At 32.9% G+C, this 17855-nt stretch overlaps 2 protein-coding genes across 2 annotated transcripts in view; one reads left to right on the top strand and one right to left on the bottom strand.

Annotated features, from left to right (window-relative positions):
• LOC111635338 (adenylate cyclase type 10-like) overlaps positions 1–17855 on the top strand; it is a 77644-nt gene that overhangs the window by 53440 nt on the left and 6349 nt on the right. The window contains exons 8-11 of the mRNA XM_023380277.1: positions 2484–2529; positions 5832–5920; positions 6979–7126; positions 15581–15612. Of these exons, the coding sequence (XP_023236045.1) occupies positions 2484–2529; positions 5832–5920; positions 6979–7126; positions 15581–15612 (315 nt within the window). The remainder of the gene's footprint in view (positions 1–2483; positions 2530–5831; positions 5921–6978; positions 7127–15580; positions 15613–17855) is intronic.
• On the bottom strand, positions 13453–14813 carry LOC111635342. Its single transcript, XM_023380280.1, has one exon. It carries the CDS (start codon positions 14398–14400, stop codon positions 13579–13581), a length of 822 nt encoding a protein of 273 aa, XP_023236048.1. The 5' UTR covers positions 14401–14813; the 3' UTR covers positions 13453–13578.

The following is a 17855-nucleotide window of genomic DNA, read 5'->3' as shown; positions in this document are numbered from 1 at the left end:
AAGCGTAATGCCTCACAGAAAAGCAAACTTAGGGTGTTGTACTCGTAGCACCATCTGTTGGACATAAAAGCCTTAACCTAGATGATATCTTTTAATTTATATGAATGTTTAATGGAATAATATACAGCCTATGTCCACCCTGAAGTTCCATTCTAAATATTGGTGAAAGAATTTTTGAAATCGGATGAGTAGTTTCGGAGATTACCTACTGAAAACAAACTTACTTACATACATACTTATTGATACAAACATTACCTCTTTATAATATTAGTATAGATAAAGAAAGTTTAACAATGATAATTTTAAATCATTACAAATATACTTGTATCTTTCCTCAATGATTTTATGAAGTTATATGGAAATGATGTTATGTAGGGACTTTCTATATATAGTAATAGATATTTTTTTTAATAAATAAAGGAAGCATGCAATGCCATAACATTATAAATGCCATTTTTCTCTAAATATGTTCTTTTGAAGAAATAAATTCTAAACACAATGTTTTCTGCTGCAAAAAAAAAATGTGGCAATAATGGTGCTGTATTTTTAAGTTGAATTTACATGAAAGCCATAAGTGCCAAAGTGTAAGTCACATAACTTTTGGCATTTAAAATGTTACAGCTTATGTTTACATCATTTTGTTATTCCAGAGAATTTGTAACTTACCATTTTATTGTAAAATTGAAACAAATTCCTTCAAGACTTGAAGGAGTTCATTCACTAAAAAAATATTTTATCATCTCTCCAGAAAAGTTTGTTTTTTGGCATTTACAACATTAAGGCACTGCATGCTTCATTAATATTGCAAAAGGAATATTGTATACTCTTCAGAAATAATTGTATATCTCATTTTATGTTTTTAACTTTCTGTTACATATGTAAAAGTTTCCAAAAACTTTGCTGAAAAGTATAACCTATCCATCAGTAGATAAAAGCTGATCATTATTTTAAAAATATATTTTATCATTTTAATAAAAGAATGATGAGAGAACAATAACAGATTTTAAACTAATAATTATCTTATTGATGATATTAATATTTAAGTATAAATGAAAAATATTAATTCTAAAACGTTATTTGTATTAGAATATGTGTATTTTTTGAATGGCACATGCAAACATGTTTATTTTTATATTTAGAAATTCATAACAATGAAAATTATGTTTATTAGAGAAAATATAATAAAAAGCAAAGTTTTTTGATGAGGGTATAATTCATCATTTGAATTATACCTCTTACCAAAATTTTGTTAACCTAAAAATCATTAATGAAATTTTATGTATTTTTTGATAATTTTATAGTTTTTCTTAATTACTTTTATTGATTATTCAACAATTTTTATGAAATGTAAAATAATTTTAGTAAGTTTATATATAAAAAATTTTTTATAAGTAAATATATCTATATATATAAAAATGAATGTATATCTGTGTGTGTGTCCTATGTCCTTCATGCATTACCACACCGTTTATCCGATTGCCGTGAAACTTTGGGAAGTTGTTTAATATACTCTGGCGAAGGTTTGTGGCATAGTACGATTGCCATAAAACTTTGGAAAGTTTTTTTAATTTTTTAATACACTCCCGCGAAGTACATTTATCCTACGATAGATGGCGCGCGTTTACACGAGCATTCGCGCACAGTGTGTTCGATCGATTTCAAATTGTGAAGACCATTTTCCCCCTTCAAAAAATATCTCTATATATGCATTTGTGAACTGTTATTTACGATATTTGTAATAATTTTTGTTTAATCACTTTATTTCAACTTTTTTTATTGCTAATTATGTATTCGCTCGAACTTCTAAAACCTTAACTGTACCCCGAACAACAACCGAAGTTGTAGGAAGAAATTCGCGTATTTTACCAATCTAGGTATCCCCCCTTTTCCAAATTTTAATATCGACTCAAAATAATTTAAAAAGACAAATTACAATAAAACGGTTTATTATCCAACTATCAGAAATTTCACAACATGCCAAGGAAGAGAGGAAGGAGCAATTAAATAATGAAAATTATAAAGGATTTTAAAAAATATATAAAAATGAGGAATATCGCACTTCTGACAATCGCTGCGAGTGTGTGGGCTAAATTTGGAGAATCCGTGCTTCTCACATGGACAAGTGTATGTGGGCGGCTCACGCGTCGGAAAACCTTCCGATTTATTCGTGTACGCACCAGACGGAAAAACAAAAAATATCGTGTATCCACGAGCACTCCAATAAATAAATAGAATTGAAACGACACTTTGAAATATTTTCCCGATGAAAATGAATAATAATAAGTTTCAATAAAAATGATAAAATGAAAATTTAATTTTATCATTACGAGTTTGCTTGCATTTCGTTTCTTCTGAGATCGCAGCAATGCGCGACGGGTAAGCTAGTTAAATATAATAATAATAATAATAATAATTTAGTATTAGATAATTTTACAAAATCATAATAATTTTTCTTTAAAATTTTGTAACTGTTTAAATTTTAGGGGAAACAGTTTCAAAGTCATACTAAAGAGAGAGAAGCACCAACAGGTAAAATATACTTTTTAGATAAAAGTCTATTTTTCATTCATTTTTTACATATTTTAAACAATATGTCATAAGTCTAAATTTTCTTTTTTGTATCTTGATTTGAAGGCAGAATGAAAGAGGTCTTTTTGTAAATGGAAAATTAGATTTGAATATGGAGTTAAATAGACTTACTGACTGTAAGGCTCTATTCACTAACAAGGGGATCTTATGGTCTCGGAAATTCAGTTCGGGATGAGACTTTGCAGGTTAGTAGTATACCTCATGGGTGTCCACCCAGAAGAATTGTAAAGTGCACTAACCAGAAGATTCCAAGAAAAAGGGCTCTAAGGTTTTAAGCGCAGCTCATATACTGGTTGATTTTACATTATGGCAGCACAGTGAAATGGCTGAGTCTGTAGCAAACTTGCTTCCCATGTGGGCAATCTAGGTTTGATCCTACCTTTGGCTTTAGCTAACTTTTTTTTAATTGTTTTAAAAATTATAACAACTTAATAAAGTTAATGATCTAAAAATATTATCAATTAAATCATAAATAATTTTATTTTATTTATGAAATGACTGTTACAGCTAATTAAAATGTGAATTAACGATATAAAGCTAACATTTTATTTTTAAAAAGTTGAATAATTTCAAATGAATTTTTAATGATGGTAAATTAAAACTTTAATTACTATTGTCATTAAAAAGTTATTACAAATTTTAAGATATAAGCTGTGGAGAGGTTAAAAATATTCATTGTAAATTTGAGGAACTGGTTTCTACGTGGAAGAGTAGAGTATAGTTGTTGATTATTATTTATGATTTAATTGATAATATTTTTAGGTCATTAACTTTATTTAAAAGTTGTTATAATTTTTAAAACAATAAAAAAAAAAGTTAGCCAAAGCCAAAGTTACGATCAAACCTAGATCGCTCACGTGGCAAACGAGTTCACTACAGACTCAGCCATTTCGCTGTGCTGCCATAGTGTAAAATCGACCAGTATATGAGGTGTGCTTAAAACTTTAGAGCCTTTTTTCTTGGAATCTTCTGGCTAGTGCACTTTACAATTTCTTCTGGGTGGACACCCTTGAAGTATACTACTAACCTGCAAAGTCTCATCCCAAACTGAATTTCCAAGACCGTAAGGTCCCCTTGTAAGTATCTTTCAGATATGATGTTATAAGGAAATGATACTAGCATACTAGCATTAAAGCTGAGTAGCTGTAAATAGGTCTCTTCTTTACTTACATTAACATATTCTTAAACTTTTTAGCCTCTATCCAGATGCATTATTAGTAGTAATAAGAAATGCATGACATTATGATACAACCAACTCTATACTGCTTCCTATGCAATCATAGATCTGCAGACTCTAATAATTAAGTTTCTTTTTAATTTAATTCTTGTTATTTTAATTTTCCTCAATATCTCCTGGATTTTCTATTTTCTTGTTATTATTACTTTTTAAATACATTTTTGAATTTACTTGAATCTTTATTCAAGTAAATTCAAAACTTCCATAGATTTACTACTAGTTGAAAGAAGGGGCTGCCTCCTGGTTCCACTCAAAGGTATGACCTGGAGGTTGAAAAGATGGTGAAAGAAGAGGAAGAGAGAAGAAGGCAAGTGATGAAAAGGAGGGCAGGGTGCTGATAGGATCACAGGGCGCCTGCAACGGTAGTTTATTAAATACAAAACAGAAAACATATGTACAAATTATATACAAGATGCATGTAACACAGGTGACAACAAACAATGACTAGTACAGTTTGAACAAATATAAATAGAGAACATTATAACGTATTTACAATAAATGTGTAGATGCACCCGACCGGTGAGGACCAAACCACTTGTTTGGTCAAATACAAAAAGATATCACAATTACATCACTACAAAATAAGTGAAATAATGCACCAAACTTGGGTGACAAAATTATGACAATATCAGGAATGGTTATATACATAAGGAAAATGAAATTTCCATAGATTTACTGACATAATAGCAGTGGCATGTTGTCCATGGAAGCTGTGGAAGTGCATCTTCCCTTGTATTTTCTAAAATATAAATACATATTGCATGATTATTTTTATATTTTAACATACTGTATTTACTTGCATATAAGACGAGGTTTTTATTCATTTTTCACTGCTTCAAAAACCTAGGTCATCCTATACACACAAGTGAAGGATTCTTTGAGTTTTTGCGCTGTATTCACATTTTTTACATGATGTTCACCCTATTATCTGGGTCTTTTGAATTGTTCTTGAGTATTGTCAGGAGTAAAGATGAATAGCAATAGGAAAAGCAAAGCTTTTGAAATTCTTTTGAAAGCTTTTTAAATTCCAAAATCACACAGGAGTCCAATATAAGTTTAAATTTATTGGTGAAAACAGATGATTATTCATAAATCAGAATTCAGAGAAACTCATAAGTGTAATCAACTGATTGTGGATTCGACTGTTAAGAGTAGGCAAAAAAGATTTTGGATTGTTCAGCTTTGCATGAACAAATTATGTTGTCGATTTTATAAGATTTTTTCTTAAAGTTTAAAATGCCAGTAATTTTTGTGGGACAATGTGTGCATTTACGTGCATTTGATATAAAATTAGAATTGTATTAATAAATCTAATTTTCTTTATTTAGATTTTTAAAGTCACACCTCACCTATATGCAAGATCGTCTTATATGCAAGTAAATACGGTACTTTGACTTAATTAAAATTAATATTTTATTATAACCACATTATGTATTTTATTACAAATTTCTATACATGTGAAAAACAATGATAAGATTGCTGTTGTATATTCAAATATAAATTCATATATGCATATTTCCAATGGAAATGTTGTATTGTCGAATACAGGACAGCTTCCACGGAGAAAATATTTGAATTGTATAAAGCAGCCAGATTATACGCATTTGCACATACACTTTACAGAGCACCAATCTTGCGTGGTTTTGCTCGTGATGCTACACACCAAAATATCATATAATGCTTCAAATGATTCTTCCAGGGCTGGCACAGCCTTCCTATCATCAAATGTCACTGCACACAACTGCATAATAGTATAATGGTATGGTGTAACTATCAGGCATTGAAACAATTAGTCTCTTGTTTGTGTGTGTAATTTTCTGCTATAGATTCCAATACAAAAAAATTGATATTTTCAAAAATGTTTTAATGATAATTATGTATAGTATGAAGACATAGTATTAATAGTAATTATTGTAAAATATAATGTGTTAATTGTTGACTGTGGATTATACCATATATAAAATGTTTAAGATTAAATTTATAAAATTAAATCATAAATTTTCAGGTAAAGAAAGACAAGATGTGATTAAAGGATGCAAAACAGAAAGCCAATTAGCTACTATTAGTCTTTTTTTACTTCCTATGCTTAGAGATGTAAGTATTCTAAACTTATTTTTGTTTATTTTAATTACTTAAAAACTTACATAACACATTTTTGAACATAGAATTGTAATAATACTTTTCAGAAATTTTCAAGAATTTATTAAATGTTAATTTGAATTATCAGAACATTTTTTACACAAATAATTTTTAACTGTTTTAAAATTAAATGCATAGTTATTTTCAATTACTTATACAGGTATACCTTGCCTTATGTTGGTAATTGGTTCCAGGAGAGATGACTTAAGTCGAATTTACTTGTCTCCAAATTTACTCATCACTAGGCTAAACCACAAATAACCGTTCCCAGTTCTGTATTTTATTTATAAATGCATTTTTAATAATATGTGGTTAATAAGAATCTATTTTAAGCTTAAAAACAAATAAATTTTAGGTTTTAATATAGTACAGAAAAAAGTAATCTAAATTTACGAATTCATGTACTGTACGTACAGTACATACTTGTAAATGTACATGTTTGCAATTTTGCAATGTTTACAGTACATCGCAGACACTTTATTTGTGAATGTGGTTTGCTCTAAGACATTATAAAATAAGATGATTTGGTAAGGTTAAATAACAAATACAGTTATTAAAATTATCTTACAACAGTAGAAAATAAACTAATTTATATTAAATTTACCAATATTGAGTGGTGCTGACAATGACACCAAACAGTAGATATTAAAGCTACCATGGAAAACACCAATATTGAGCACTTAAAGACCGCTAAATAAGACAACAACACAGAAACAGATGTTTTCATGTTTCATTCTCTAGGATTTGATGATGATTATTTTACCAACATTTACTGTAAATGTACATATTTTAATATGATTTTATGTGCTATAACGCTTTTCTAGTGATATTACGACTCCAATATTTCTGGTGGATGGACATAAAGTCAAATAAAATGACTTAAACTTGGTTTTTATTTTTCCATATATTTTTTTACAAATGATATATAATCGAGAACGATGAAACTTGAGGTATACCTGTATATATTAAATATGTAAATACTTATTTCAACAAAATAATTTTGTTTGATGCAGCTTGATGCAAAACAACTGGAATATTTGGCAGAAGTACGAAAAATCACTACAGTATTTATGAGTTTTCCTGAAATAGATATTATAAAAACTGTTGGAGATATCATTGTTGTTGTTGAAGTAGTCTATAACTGTACCTATGATATGCAAGGTATTATGAAAATATTTTTCATTAATTATATTTAACTTAACAAAAAATTAATTTAATTGATTAATATAAAATATGTTGTTAAGATGTTGATTCATGCAGCACTTGTATATAACAAAAATTTATTAATATTATATTTTCAGCATTATATCTAAGTATTTTACATTTTGTATTTCTCAATATAAACTTGTTTGAAATATAAATTATTTTTAAAATGTTTTGAAAAATAGATCTAATTTCTATTTTTACTTTAATATTAATGGATGAAAATGCTTTTATTTATTAGTGAAATGATTTATGTAAAAATTGAATATGAATGTCACCAAAATATCTCCATTAAAAGATTGTCTATTGATTTAATTAAAAAAAAAATTAGAACTAATACAATTGTTGGATGAAAATCTAATGTTTTTATTTTGATTAATTTTAAATTGAAATTTTATCTGTAAACATTGAAATGGAAATTATGAAATGCAGTCAATCTGTATCATTAGAGGATAAAATTAATTTCATTCATATAATTATTTTACATATGTCTATTGGACACCAAGACATACATAAAAATGATCATTTAATGGCATATGCATTCTATTAGAATAATTAAACTAGTAGAAATAAATCTAAGTTTTTATTGGTTTCTATTGATAGAGCAATCACATGAAGTGAAATGAATTGTAATCTACATTAATAATGATTGAATATATTTGATGGAACTTCCAATTTGATATTTATAAATCAAATTTCAATTCAAAATTGAATTGATGGGATTATTAAAAACTTTATTAAACAATCATATTGAAAAATCTTATTGAATAAATGTTTCTACATTAAGAACAATTTTTTTAATATTTATTAGACATTTGGTAAATTTTATTTGTTAGAGAAAAATAGTATTCTATTATCATTAAAAACATACGGCATGTCTGCTTAAAATCAGCTCAACTGAGATAATGAATTATTAATGAGGTAAAATTTATAAGGGATATTTAAAAGAAAAAGTGTATGAGATCAAGCCCAAAACTATAGGCAAACTATTTGTAAAAGCATCGATCTACCAACATCAGTCTGAATATAGTTTATATTAGGTCAGTCTGAATATGAATACACATACAAAAAGATACATAATACACGGACACCACTTTCAGCATCTTCTATACGTTTCTATGTGTTTAAATAATGTTAATGTTTATAATGAGTATCCTTTGCCTAAATTCATTTATTGATATATTGTTCCAGTGATTAGGGCTGATTTTACATGGGACACTTTGTTTAATAGTAAATATTTTTACTATCACTAATAGTAATTTTTATTTTATTTTTTATATAATGAAAATATTATTAAAAATAGCTTGCATAAAATATTTTGATTGATGTAACTACTCTTAAACTTTAATTATAGTCTACCTTTGTTTATAAGTTGCAAAAGCAAAATATGGAATGTTGATTTTGTTGTGGATAAGATGCTCTCTTACATGGGCTGCAGCTTAAAGCCAAGGTTTTAGGATATGACTTCTGAATGAAAACCAATAAGAAAGGAAAAGTATCATGAATAAAATTAGTTATGTAGATCTCACTGTGCTACATACAAGAGTCAATTGTATGTCGTTTTATTGGTCATTTTTGTCAACTTTTATGAATGCCTTAAAATTATTATTACTAGTTTATCTAGATTAATTAATACACCTTTAACAGTGGAATTTTAGAAGAGTGTTAACATTTTTGACTTGGTTAATAGATCATTTTCAGGCATCAAAAGATATAGATGACTAATAGAGTATGGGATGAATTTAATTCTGATTAGCATCACATATGTTAGTTAAACCTATAGATTCCTCAATCACAGTCTCACTGAACACAAAGATGACATTAAAAGATAGGGGTCAGCAACAATTTTGTCTTTCTAAGTACACCCACCTGGTACAGAGGTAGATTAGCAGATGGCCAAAATCATCCAAACTGTCTCATCCCTTCTGTGCCAGCATTGTAGAGAAGTGCAAATTTATAACCAGTCTGTTACCAACATGTGCATAAGCAGCAGGGACAAGGACTTCCTTCACCTTGCTTGACAGTTCCTCCTCACTCTGTTATATTAACCAACCACTACCGTTGTAATCCACCTCCCTCACTTGTTTACTTTATCTGAATCTATTCCTTTGTCCTTCCTTCTGACATTAGCACTTTACTTTTAAAGTTACCTGAATTATAGAGATTGTTTTGCCATCTTGTGATGCTTGTAGCACCTTGGCAAGCATTGCTGGACTCAAAGATTGGCCCAGTAAGTAGATTATAGCAACATTATGTCACTTTTGAAGTTTTCTATAGATTCTGCAATTTAGATTGATATTTTTATGTAGCTACAAACCTAGACATTATGACAAGTACAAAATGCAAAAGGCACAAAAATACGATGATGTTGACAAAAATGTGTTTATTTTTGTTTCAAACTTAGAAACTGTAGTAATGAAGACAAACAAATTCTTAACAAGAAACAAATAAGTATTCTTGGTTACTTTCAAAAGACAACTTAACAGTTTATTTGTGTTAATCTTTGTTTTAAACATGTCTAGAAGTGCTGATCATTGCACATTATATTGTACATATGAAATAAAGGCTTTCATAAAAGCTTTTATATTAGTATATATTTGTTTTTTACTTTATAGATTCTGAATGCATATTCATATGTATTTATACATTATGACATGTTTTTTAAGGATGTTGATATTTTATGTATTCTGTTATTTAATGCATATTTTTCAAAAACAAAAATATTCATCTATAGAATGTTGTATGGTAGGATGCTTTCTCCAGATAATGAAAATGTCATTTAACATATCCAGCATACAGATGGGTGTTGGAAACTTATGGACGTTTTGCTGGGATGACCCTCTCTCCTCAATGTCTGTGGAAGACCACCAGACTTTGCCCCATGTTTGTTCCACAACCTCCGTCCAAACTCAAGGCAATCATATTCAATGTTGAGCACACTTTTGAGGGACTTAATGAGGTTCAGAAAGAATATTTTTGATGAAAGACATCTTTTACAAAAATATAATTTTAATTTTACAAAACTATCCAGTTTTGTCATTCAATCCTACTGATGTTTAGATCTAACATTAAGCAGGCAAACATGAACAGTAACAAAAAAGAACTTTATTAGAAAAGGTTAGAACTGTCACAGACATCCTCGGGCAACACCCGGACAAAATCCAACGAACTTTCGCGCCTTTTCTTTTTTGACGTTGCCAGCCACTCTTGTTGGCAAGTGTTGCCAGACAGAGTTCGTGATCTTGGCAAGTGTTGCCAGACAGTGTTCAGGATCTCTGGCGCTGGCGGCCACAGCTACTCCCCCACCAGTGTCTGAGACACGAAACGAACGGGAAACGATACATGTCGGCCAGAGCGCGTGGTAGTTTGTCGCGTTGGGGCTCGATCTTCTGTCGTATGTTTAGTCGTCGCTGGTCTTGGCATTGGAGACGTTGGGGGTAACTGGTCCGACTCGCTCGCTGCGAGAATAAAAGCCGGTTTCAGGCGATCAATAGAAACTACAGTTTCTTTTCCCTTTATGCATAGAGTGAATGTCTTGCTACCGCGTGACACGACTTCGTAGGGTCCATCGTATGGAGGCTGCAAGGGCTTCCGTACAGCATCATTGCGGAGAAATACGTGGGAACATGAGTGCAGTTCTTTGTGGATAAATGGGTTGCGATAGGAGTGGTGCACAACAGGCACTGGTTTTAAGTTCGCCATCATCGTTCTGAGTTTTTCGACGAAAGAACATGGATTGATGTCCTGAGAACCTGGGACGAAAAATTCTCCAGGCAATCGGAGGCTGGTGCCATAGATCATTTCAGCTGCAGTAATATTGGTGTCTTCACGAAGCGCAGTTCGCAATCCTAACAAGACTGTAGGTAGTACTTCCGTCCACCTGTCAGTAGAGTGGCATTTGATGGCAGTTTTAAGTGAACGATGAAAGCGTTCAACAATGCCATTCGCAATTGGGTGGTATGCTGTTGTCCTAACTCTTTTGGCACCAAGAAGTTGAGTGAGGGATTTGAATAGGCTAGACTCGAATTGACGTCCTTGGTCAGATGTTATTTGGGCAGGCACTCCAAAGCGAGATATCCAACCTGAATATAAGGCTGAAGCTACTGTTTCAGCCGCTATATCTGGCAACGGGATTGCCTCAGGCCAACGAGAAAATCTATCGATGATTGTGAGGCAGTATGTTGAGCCGTTGGAAGGTGGCAATGGACCAACAATATCAATATGAATGTTTAAAAATCTAGCGTCTGGAATAGGAAAGGTTCCCAAAGGGCTAGCGACATGTCTCTGGATTTTCGACCGCTGACAAGAAATGCAGGTGCGAGACCATGTCTGGCAGTCTTTACTGATGGACGGCCAAACAAATTTTGCTTTTACCAATCTGGTTGAGCCCCTTACACCTGGATGGGACAGGTTATGGACAGTGTTGAAAGCAGTGCGACGATAATTAGGTGGAATGTATGGACGAATGCGACCTGTCGATACATCACAGTAAATTTCGACATCACTATCAGGAAGTTTAAACTTCTTAAGTACAAGTGATGAGTCACTTGAAGTCAGGAGAGACTGGAGCTCAGGATCTTGCTGTTGGTCTTTTGCAATTTTGCTATAATCTATAGATGGGCTACTAATTGATTCAATACGGGAGAGAGCATCAGCTGGAACATTATCGATTCCCTTTATGTGTCTGATGTCTGTCGAGAATTGTCCTATAAAGTCGAGATGTCTCAACTGACGGGGTGTACATTTGTCGTGTCGTTGCTGGAAAGCAAACGTCAATGGTTTATGGTCTGTGTAAATGGTGAACTGTCGTGCTTCCAGCATAAATCGGAAATGTTTCACAGCCAAATACACAGCCAGAAGTTCTCGGTCGTATGCAGAATACTGACGCTGAGAGTTACTCAGCTTGCGGGAAAAGAACGCCAGTGGCTGGAGACCTTGTGCTGTAACTTGATGAAGGGCAGCGCCCACAGCAGAATCAGATGCATCGACGTGAAGTGCAAGGGTAGCACTTGGTGAAGGATGGTGTAGTAAGGTGGCTTCTGCTAATTGTGATTTACATGACTCAAATGCCTGAATAGAATTGTCAGTCCATTTAATCTCACGTTGGTCGTTTTTCTTTGCTCCTTTAAGTAGGTCGTGCAAAGGAGCTTGGTGATGGGCCGCATTGGGTAGGAACCTACGATAGAAGTTCAAGATGCCCAAGAACCTTCTCAGTTGTTTGAGGGTCTGTGGTCGCTTCTGTTGAGTTACGGCAGATACACGTTCCGGAAGTGGCATAATGCCGTGGGGAGACACCATGTATCCTAAGAATGATACATGTGAGGCAGCAAAAGTACACTTGGATGCATTGATTTGCAGACCGTACTTGTCTAGGCGTTGAAACACTTGCCGCATGTGCATCTTATGTTCCTCCCACGAAGTGCTAGCGATGAGGATGTCATCTAGGTATGAAAAGCAGAAGTTTAGGCCTCGCAGAACTTCATGCATGAATCGTTGAAATGATTGGGCTGCATTGCAGAGACCAAAAGGGAGGAAAATGAATTCAAATAGCCCAAATGGCGTCGTAATGGCTGTCTTTGGCACATCATCTGGGTTAACTGGTATATGATGGAAGGCCCTAACCAAATCGATCTTGGAAAATATTCGAGCTCCGTGTAGATTTTGACCAAAATCGTGGATGTGTGGCACTGGATAGTGATCGGGAACAGTTATCCTATTCAGGGCACGGTAGTCTCCCGTAGGTCTCCAATCGTTACGGCCCTTCGGCACCATATGGAGGGGAGAAGCCCAGTTGGACTTTGATGGTCTGCATATACCTAGCTCCATCATGTGCTGGAATTCTTGCTTTGCTACTTGCAGTTGAGCCGGGTGCAATCTACGAGGTTTAGCAAATACGGGTGGACCGTGTGTCTCGATATAATGCACTGTGTTGTGCCTGACCTTATCTGAAAACGGTCGAGGACGAGTGAGATGTGGAAAGTCCTTGAGGATATCCTGCATTGGGGAATTGCTGATTATAGTTTTGACTGAAGTAGGTGGTCCTGTATAATATCTTCCTCGTGTAGTAAGGGAAGTCAGGGGGTCAACCAGTAATCTGTTTCTGATGTCGAGAATGAGTCCAAAGTTGGCCAAAAAGTCTGCACCGATTATAGGCTTCTGCACATCAGCTATGGTGAATTCCCATCTGAAAGAACGTCTTAAGTTGAGGTCAAGTTCTAGCACTTTTGTTCCATACGTCGAGATTTTAGAGTCGTTGGCAGCATACAATTCAACCTTTGTAGGCTGATTCTTAGTGCGGTTGGGAATGATCGATAAATCTGCTCCAGAATCAATTAAGAAATTTAGGCCAGTTTTGTTGTCATACACAAACAAACGGCTATATTTAGGAGCCAGACTGGACCCACAGGCCGTTACTGCGGCTGGCTGCTCTCGTTTCCCTGATCAGCAGTTCGATTAAAGGAACACGGCGAACGACATTTCCAAGCAGCTGATCCAAACTTACTGTGGTAGTAACAATATCCCTGACGACTGAGGCTTCTTCCCCGAGAGCGTGAACTAACGCGGTGCCTCGAATTCGGGTTATGTCGGTTTCTCTCTCTACTACGATAACGGGGACGAGCAGTACGCGATACATTAAGTTCTGCAACCTTCTTTGTGAGTTCTAAAATCTGCAGTTCAAGGTTTTTGATTACGGGATTTTCGTCTTTCAAGTTGATGCTGGCCAGTTGGGTTGGTTCTGTAAGTTCAGCAACCTTGTCAGCAAGGATGGCTAGCTTGTCTAGTTCATCACTGCTAACAGCCAATACGGTCTGAATATTTTTGGGGAGACGTTGGAGCCACAAGTTTCTAAGAAATTCTTCGGTAATTTTGCCCGCTGAAAGCTCCCTCATTTTACGGAGTAAAACGCTGGGTTTCTGATCCCCTAACGCCAGATCTTCAAGCAGAATTTTAGCCTCTTTAGCAGCGGAGTTCTGGAAAATTTCGAGGAGTCGATCTTTAAGTTTAGAAAACGGAGCCTCGGCTGGACGGTCAAATACTAAGTCACTAACATTAGATAGAATCTCCGCGTCCAGGGAATTGATTAAATAGTTGTACTTAGTGTTCTCACTTGTAATCCGATTAATGGCAAAAGCCGCGTCTAGCTGCACAAAAAATAATTTGATGTTGGTTTTAGTAAAGATAGGCATTTTTGCCTGTACACGTCCGATTTCCAACTCGTTCTGTTCCGCCATTCCGGGCGCTTAACTATGCGGCTACAAAGAAAGCGGGATAGTCTTGGATAAAGCTTAGCCTGAGTCACGTACTCCTAGTCTTCGGTAAGATTTACCCACCGTCTTCCTATCGAATTTACGATTTAGAAACTGATCATACCTGCATATCCTGTTAAAAAAGTTCCATCATAGACACAGAGTTGTTCGCTATCCAATTCAGTCGAAAGTCCAGGTAGTTCATTAATCGGATCACGTTCGGGTCACCACTTTGTCATTCAATCCTACTGATGTTTAGATCTAACATTAAGCAGGCAAACACGAACAGTAACAAAAAAGAACTTTATTAGAAAAGGTTAGAACTGTCACAGACATCCTCGGGCAACACCCGGACAAAATCCAACGAACTTTCGCGCCTTTTCTTTTTTTGACGTTGCCAGCCACTCTTGTTGGCAAGTGTTGCCAGACAGAGTTCGTGATCTTGGCAAGTGTTGCCAGACAGTGTTCAGGATCTCTGGCGCTGGCGGCCACACAGTAAAGCAGTTTGTTTGTAATGTTTTTTTTTATTATTTTGGTGATAAAATTAATATAAGACAGAAATAAAACTCTGTGCTTAAAGACAAACCATTTAGTATTTTATTTTTAAATAATTTGGTTCATAAGCAAGCATTGAATTTTACAGCCTCGCAATTTTTCCATAATTACTCGAAGTTAGAAGTATTCAGATCAATATATCTCATCTATTCAGTAAATCTTTATGAAAAAATATTGTTTTCTGTTTATTCAGATGTAAATAGCAAAATTAAAAAAATCTTTATTTAGCACTTTAGTTACATAAATTATTTTGTAAAATCTTGCCATGTTTGAAAAAGTTCTAATTTTTGATTGCCATACAATGATATTCTAAATTTTATTTAACAGAATTATTCCATTCAATCTTGAAAAAAAGAAATAAAGAACTAACAATACTAAATATTGTTAAATAAAATAATTTTTTACACAGATAATTAAATTTAATACAGAATGTTTTAAATGCTTTTAAAATATTGGAAATATAAAAAACTATAAATTTTTGGTTAATATTTAGTTTATATTTTTCAAAATTTAAATATTCAAATAATATTTAAATTTTGAAGAAAACCATTTTAATACATAGTTATGTTATTTATTTTACTGAAATATGTTTTCATCATTATTTTTTTAGGTATTTTCAATAAAACTGTATGTTTTGATAAGGTAAGTTATTTTGATGTAAATATACTACATTACTATTTAAAATTTTTTACTTTATGATAAAATATTTTGAAAGTTATAATAAAGTAGTAAAAAAAAATAATAATAATATACAGAAAATGTAATAAACATTGTTTAAATATTGATTTATGAAAGTTTTATATTACCTATATTTACTAAATACAAATATAAAATATTGATTTTTCATAAAAAACTTAATGGTTAATGGGACAATAATACTGTAAGATTGTAATTCTGAGATATATTTTTATATGAATAATAGAAACAGAATGTATACATTTCATAAAAATTGCCGGGACAATTAAATTTTTAAAATAAATTTAGCAATTTTTGAAATTTATTTATATTTTAATTGTGCCATCACCAGAGGCAAATAATTTTTAATGTTTTACATATTGGGGTGAACGAATAGCCTCAAATGAAAGGTTGACTCTGCCATGGAACTGTTAATTTTTTCCTCAAGTGTGTGAAAAAGGACAGCAGAAGACACCTACATATTGTCTCCCTCGTAAATTTATTTAGAATGTATACATTTTTACCTACTTATTTTTAGTTTAAATACTCAAAGTAACTACATTAAAGTAAAATTTTTTAATCATTAATGAAAAGACTATAAAAAACTTATTTTAGGAAATGAATTATTATTTCTGAAATAATGAAAAAACGTAATTTAAAGAATTCATATATATCTGATATTGAATACCTATTATGCTGGCTTTATGAATGATAGTAGACAGCCTGTCATGCTGACAGATCAATCCAAATGAAGAATTCCAGGAACTGGAAAAGTTTTCATAGGCAGTTTGCCTCAGATATGTCAGGCACTATCTCTCACCACTCAGCTGTCTCATTGTGAGTAGGATAACCATCTATGAAACTCTGTAAACCCAGCGATGTCTTAGTTATGTGACCAACATCTATACTTATCATGTGACCATGGCTGGTGTCTGTTGATCACTTGTCAAGAAGCTTTATCCCAATCTTCCCTACATCAAATGGTTAAGCCCAAACTTAGGAACAGAGATTTGCAGAAATATTAGGAAAACTGAGTGGTATTAATAATGATTTAACAAATTTCAACACATTAAATCCAGCTTGTTTTGTTTATTTATGATATATTTTCAAAAGTATTGTATATGTATATGCAAAAAAAAAAAGACAACTACTGCAAAGAGGAATAGCATGATAAAAAATTTGATTATTATTTTATTTATTAATGCTTAAAAATCAGTGCAAATCCAGAAAAATTATCATAAAACCCTAGAATCTAAAAATGAAGTGCTAAAGCTGGAGACTTCAGGCCAAATTTGGAGGGGAATGGTCACCGAAATTATGAGCCTCACTAAAACCACAATGGGCTAGAAAAACCAGTGGCTTGCCATCCATGGAAACTGTGGAAGTGCTGCTTCCCTTGTATTTTCTAAAATATAAATACATATTGTGTGATTATTTTTATATTTTAACGTACTTTGACTTAATTAAAATTAATATTTTATTATAACTGCATTATGTATCTTATTACAAATTTCTATACATGTGAAAAACAATGATAAGATTGCTATTGTATATTCGAATATAAATTCATACATGCATATTCTCAATGGAAGCATTGTGTGAGGGGAGACAAAAAAAAAACCGAACTGAGAGCGCGATGCCATTTGTAGATGTAGTAGAGAGTTCTTCCATTACATAGGGTTAGTAGAGACCTTCACGAAACAGCTGTGTAAACGGCATCAGTTTGTAGGTTTACGTTTGAGCGTAGTGTTGTGTTTCTCTTACTGTTATTTTGTTCTGCATGCGAAGTTCTGGACGTCCTTCAACATCTCGAAACAATGAAAACATTGAAAAAATCTGCCAAAAAAGTGTTAAGAGGATGTGCAAAGGAAACGTCCGGAACTTTGGCGATAAGGTGACAGGTTCCTTCACAACAATGTCCTCGCACACAAGGTCTTACAAGTGACACACTGTTTGGCTTCTTGGGGATGGCCTGTCATTCTCCACCCTCTGTATTCACCAGACCTAGCCCCGTACGACTTTTTTCTGTTTCCAAGAATGAAGAAAAATCTAAAAGGGAAGCATTTTGATGATGTGGAGGCGATAAAAACAGCTTTGCTAAGAGCACTGGACAATATTAAGGTTGAAGAGTTCTAGAGATGCTTCAAACAGTGGGGAAAAAGACTTCACAAGTGCATCGTATCGAATAAAGAGTACTTTGAAGGTGACTG

This window comes from Centruroides sculpturatus, unplaced genomic scaffold (genome assembly GCF_000671375.1).
Source record: "Centruroides sculpturatus isolate CEXI.00-Female unplaced genomic scaffold, Cexi_2.0 scaffold784, whole genome shotgun sequence".
NCBI classification, from domain to species: domain Eukaryota; kingdom Metazoa; phylum Arthropoda; class Arachnida; order Scorpiones; family Buthidae; genus Centruroides; species Centruroides sculpturatus.
This window is presented reverse-complemented; position numbering and strand designations above follow the sequence as displayed.